Source organism: Glycine soja, chromosome 4, assembly GCF_004193775.1.
Source record: "Glycine soja cultivar W05 chromosome 4, ASM419377v2, whole genome shotgun sequence".
Taxonomy (NCBI): domain Eukaryota; kingdom Viridiplantae; phylum Streptophyta; class Magnoliopsida; order Fabales; family Fabaceae; genus Glycine; species Glycine soja.
Genome location: NC_041005.1, coordinates 16,662,850 through 16,668,099, shown reverse-complemented (window position 1 = coordinate 16,668,099; position 5,250 = coordinate 16,662,850). Strand labels below are relative to the sequence as shown.

The following is a 5,250-nucleotide window of genomic DNA, read 5'->3' as shown; positions in this document are numbered from 1 at the left end:
GAGAAGCTCTTGACCGCTTCCATGGTCTACTCCGAAAGACTCCTACCCAAGGGTTCACCTGAATATATCCATTGATGGCTTGCGACCTCATTCGAAAGTTACTTGATGCCTCCGCTGGTGGAAAGATCAAATTGAAGACACCTGATGAAGCTATGGAGTTTATTGAAAACATGGCAGCCAGTGACCATGCCATCCTTTGTGATTGAGCTTACATGCCTACAAAGAAGAGTCTTCTTGAGTTCACATCACAAGACACACTACTAGCCCAAAACAAGCTCCTAGACAAGCAACTAGAGACCCTCACAGAAATGATGAACAAGCTTCCTCAACAATTGCATGTAGTGCAACATCTTTGGAGGGGCCCATGAGTTAGGCATGTGCATGGCCTAAGACGATTCATCCAAAGAAGTAAGCTACATGGCCAATCCCAATTGTCAAGGGTTCCATCACAGAGGACCTCCTGGCTACAATCAAGGGGGAAATTTTTCTCAAGGCCAAGGTTGGAGATCCCATCATGGGAATAACTTCAACAAGGATCAAGGTGGCCCATCCATCCGACCTTCTAATCAAGGGCCCAACATGTATGAGAGGACCACCAAGCTAGAAGACCCTCTGACTCAGTTTATGCAAGTGTCATTATCAAATCACAAGAGCACTGAGTTTGCCATCAAGAATCTAGAGGTGCAAGTGGATCAACTAGCCAAGCAACTGGTTGAAAGGTCCACAGGGAGTTTTGTGGCCAACACTAAGAAGAATCCAAAGGAAGAATGCAAGGCAGTCCTTACCAGAAGCTAGAGGAGGGAGAATGTAGAGAGAAAAAAGAGCAATGATGGAGTATTGGAGTAGGTGAGTAATGAGGAAAGAGAGACTAAAATGAGAGAAGAGGGTGATGAAGAGAAAGAAGAGAGCAAGGAAATGGGTGGAAAGGTCTTATCCACTAAGACCAACAATCAGTTAGCTAAGGAAGATAGGAGGGAGATACTCATAGCCTCAGTAAAGGACATCCCTTATCCCTTGGTGCCATCAAATAAGGAGAGGGAGTGATACTTTGCCCGCTTCCTTGACATATTCAAGAAGTTAGAAATCACCATACCCTTCAAAGAGGCCTTGCAACAAATGCCCATGTATACAAAATTTCTAAAGGACCTGGTCACAAAAAAGGGCAAATACATCAACAATGAGAGCATCATGGTGGAAGCTTATTGCAGTGCTGTGATTCAAAGGATTCTACCACAAAAGTTCAAAGACCTAGGGAGTGTAGCCATCCCATGTTCTATTGTGGAGGTGTCAGTGGGTAAGTTTATCATGGATTTGGGTGCAAGCATTAATTTGATGTCCCTATCTATGTGTTGGAGGATTGGAAATCTGAAGATTGCTCCCACTAGGATGAGGCTTCAGCTAACAGATCGTTCTATCACCATACCATATGTTGTAGTTGAAGATGTCCTTGTCAAGGTCTGCCAATTCACTTTTTCAGTGGACTTTATGATTATGGATATAGAAGTGGACTCCGATATTCCTCTGATGCTAGGTCGTCCATTCATGCTTACTGCAATAGAGAAATGTCAGTTGTGGACATGGGGAATGACAACTTGGAGATGAGCATCGAAGACCAAAAAGTCACCTTCAACCTGTTTAAAGCAATGAAGCATCCCAGTGATAGTAAAGCATGCTTCAGGGTAGAGGCAATAGAACAAGAAGCCGACCTCATTGTGCAGTAGTTGACCAATCACACCCTATTAGATGGACTTTGTCATGCAATCCTACCCCCCAAGGGCATTGGATAGAAGACTCCAAGAAGATTGGGCCAGAGATGCTGGAGAAGGCCCTAGGGTTCTCATGAGCCTTATGATAGATTTTGGGCCCATGGGCTAAGAATGAGCCCACTTATCTATGTACATGTTAGTTTAGGATTTTATTATTTTTGGGCCTTGTATTTAGGGCTCCATAATGTAGGTAGGGTACCTTAGAAAATGTAGGATTTTTCAGCCCTTGTATTTTAGGACACCTAGACTAGTTTTTGTATTAGGGGTAGTTTTGTAATTTCACATGAAATAAGTAAATATTTGATGTGTGTGTTGGGAAATAAATTTAATTGAATTGGTAGAAGCCCAATCCAATTAAATTTTAGAGGGGGAGGTGAGCATTTGCTTGCTACACCTCATTGCCACATCATATAGTCACACTTTGTGCATGTCCTTCATGCTTTACATGCCTCATGACACCTAAGCACACTTAGTGGAGAATCTTGGACTTGATGTTGGATTAGTGGGCTGAACCATAGCTAAAATTCACTGATCATAATTAGTGAAATTTTGACTCCACAAATTCAATTTCAAATTCAAGTGAAATTTGAATAGAAATTCAAATTTCCCTCTAATTTTGTGTGACACTTAGGCTATAAATAGAAGCCATGTGTGTGCATTTTTTCAACTTTGATAATTTGAGAATTACACTTCAAATTTCAGATCTCTTTTGAGGCATAAAATTTCGTGGTCCTTCTCTCCTTCACCCTCCACTCATCTTCTCTTACCTTCAAGCTCTTATCCATGGCTTCCTATGGTGGTGAACATCTTCTTGACTCATCTTCTCCTTGAAGTGGCATCTCCAATCATCTTTCTTCCTTCTTTATTCCACTTCCATTAATCTTCAAGAAGTAAAGGACTCCATTGATAAAGAAGATCAAAGGAGATGCAATCCTACCCCCCAAGGGTATTGGATAGAAGACTCCAAGAGGCTTGAGCTAGAGCTACTAAAGAAGGACCTAGGGTTCTCATGAACCTTAGGGTAGATTTTTGAGCCCATGGGTCAAGGTTGGATCCACTATTCTTTGTAAATATTAGAATAGGTTTTTCTTTATTTTGGGCCTTGTATTTTGGCCATTCTAGTAGTATAGGGTTTTAGCCTTGTATTTCAGGGCATTTTGAGTAGTCTTTGTAGTAGGGACTTTTTTTTTTTGTATTTTCATGTATTTTGTCAAGGAGGGTGAGCTTAGTTTTTAGATGGGTGTGTGTAGCTAAGCTCTAGCTTCTCAAGGAATCTTCTCAAGGAGGTGAGCTTAGTTTTTAGATGGGTGTGTGTAGCTAAGCTCTAGCTTCTCAAGGAAGTTTTCTCAAAGAAGCTTCTCAAGGAAGTTTTCTCAAGAAAGCTTCTCAAGGAAGCTACCTAATCCATAAATAGAAGCATGTGTAACACTTGTTGTAACTTTGATGAATGAGAGTCTTGTGAGACACAACTCAAAGTTCAACTTCTCTCCCTTTTTCTTCCTTCAATTTTGTGCTCCCCCCTCTCTCTTTCTCTCCCTCTTTCTTTTCCTCCATTGAAGCATCCTCTCCAAGCTTCTTATCCAAGGCTCATCTTGGTGGTGAAGCTCCTTCTTCCATGGCTTATTCCCTAGTGGATGGCGCCTCCTCTCACCTCTTCTCCTTTCTCTTCCGCTGCATCTCCATGGTGGAAAATCACCATTGAAGGACCTCATTGAAGCTCAAAGATCCATCCTCCATAGAAGCCCCACAAGCAAGCTTCCATCAAGTGGTATTAGAGCACAAGAGCTTCAAGTAGGTGCTCCTTAAACCTCCATGTATCTCCTCACATGTCTTGTGATAAATGTTGTTAACATGATTCTTTAGAGTTTCCACCGATTAAACTTGCTATAGAAGCTAGATTTGATTTTCTATGGTTCAAATTTCTTGTTCTTGTTCTTGAACCATGAATTGTGTTGAGTTTAGGTTCCTTTGAGTTTTGTCTTGTTATTTTTTGTGGCCAAAACCTAAACCATAAAATTCTTACAAAAACATTAAAGTAGAATAAAACCTCAAAAATCTAGAGTGACTTGTTCACCTATTGTAGTTTTGTCATAGAAGTCATGTCTAGACATGAAACTTGTCACATAAGATTTCTTATGTTGTGATGAATTTTATTTTCTTGTTTCTTTGTCTAACTCATTTTTGCATGAGTGTATGAAATTCTTTTAGCCTATTATTTGATTTGAGTCAAATCTTTCATGTTAATTAGTCCTTAACATGTTCATGCAAAATTCTTAGAGAGTCTTTGATTGTGAACCTTTTCTTGAACTTTTAGGTTTCCTTATGATTGTGTCTATTGTGAATTTGAGTTTTGGTGATTGAATTGCTGGCTGAAATGTTGATCCTAAGTGAATATTGAACTCCAAAAACTGTGGTAAACAATCCTAGTGAGTTCAACATACATAGGAAGGTTGAAAGTAAGCCCAAGGCAATCAATATACCATGCTTAAAAAAAATCGCTGGTGCTGGCAGCTTGGACATACAAACTTGTAAAAATTAATGAGAATTGGTTACTTCGAATTTTGAGCTGAAAGTTTTAATTAATTTTCTAGACATCTGTAAAAAAGTTATAAAAAAAGAACCAATTGATTTGGATAAAAGGAAAAAATACTAAAAATCACACAAGTTGGCAGAAAAATCAGTATCCTGAAAAAAAAAGTGAAAGGGAAGCGTGTTTGTTGTTTTGGCTCAAAATTTATTCTATAATTGGTGCCTATGTTATACCAATCTTAGTTCCAAAATTTCAATTAAAAATTACTGTGAAAACAAGTGCCAAAGCTAGAGGTTTGTTGAGTCTTTTTTTGTAGTTTTTTTACTCTACTCTAGAGTCATTCTAAGTTTCTCTTTGAGTCCTAGATTGCTTCTATGTCCTTTTCATTGCTTTAATTGTTGAGTAATCCTTGAAAAATTTTCTTGTTAAAACTCCATTGTTTTAGCTTTCATTTCATTTTTTTTGGTCTTTGGTTATTGCTTGTCTCTTTGTTTCCTTGTTTGTGGATTGCCATATAGGGAATTGGAAGGACGATTGATGCCATCCCTTGAAGAATTTGAGTCAAGAAGAAAGGGGCCAACCACCTTAAGAGCTATTGGACTAAGAAGCACTCCAAATTCAGTGAATCACCAAAGAGAGAACAACCACCAAAATTGACGACCGTTTTGTAATTCTGTAATTTGCAATTTACTTACCTTCATTGCTTTCAAGTTTTGTAACAAAAAGGCCTTTCATTGGAAGTGTGTTGGGAGCCTCCAATAGGTTACCAAACTTCCATTTGTGTGTAATAATTTTAGGCAATTTTTCCTTAGGATAGTGATTGTTTTGTTGGGAACCTTGAATGTGGTCATCCAAACACTCTTAGGATTCGCCTAGTCTACATTTCTTGCTTACTTTCATAGCTTATTTCCTTTACCTTCCATTGTCAAACCGCCTAGATAGCTTTCCTTTTAC

General features: G+C 39.0%; 1 protein-coding gene across 1 annotated transcript; it reads left to right on the top strand.

The window, feature by feature from the left end:
- The first annotated feature begins 1,122 nt into the window (after window positions 1-1,122).
- LOC114410617 lies at window positions 1,123-1,602 on the top strand. Its single transcript, XM_028374575.1, has one exon. The coding sequence runs from the start codon at window positions 1,123-1,125 to the stop codon at window positions 1,600-1,602; it is 480 nt and encodes a 159-aa protein (XP_028230376.1).
- The last annotated feature ends 3,648 nt before the right edge of the window (window positions 1,603-5,250 follow it).

Excerpts from the sequence above, each read along its gene's own strand:
- LOC114410617 (XM_028374575.1), top strand. The coding sequence starts at position 1,123 with ATGTATACAAAATTTCTAAAGGACCTGGTCACAAAAAAGGGCAAATAC.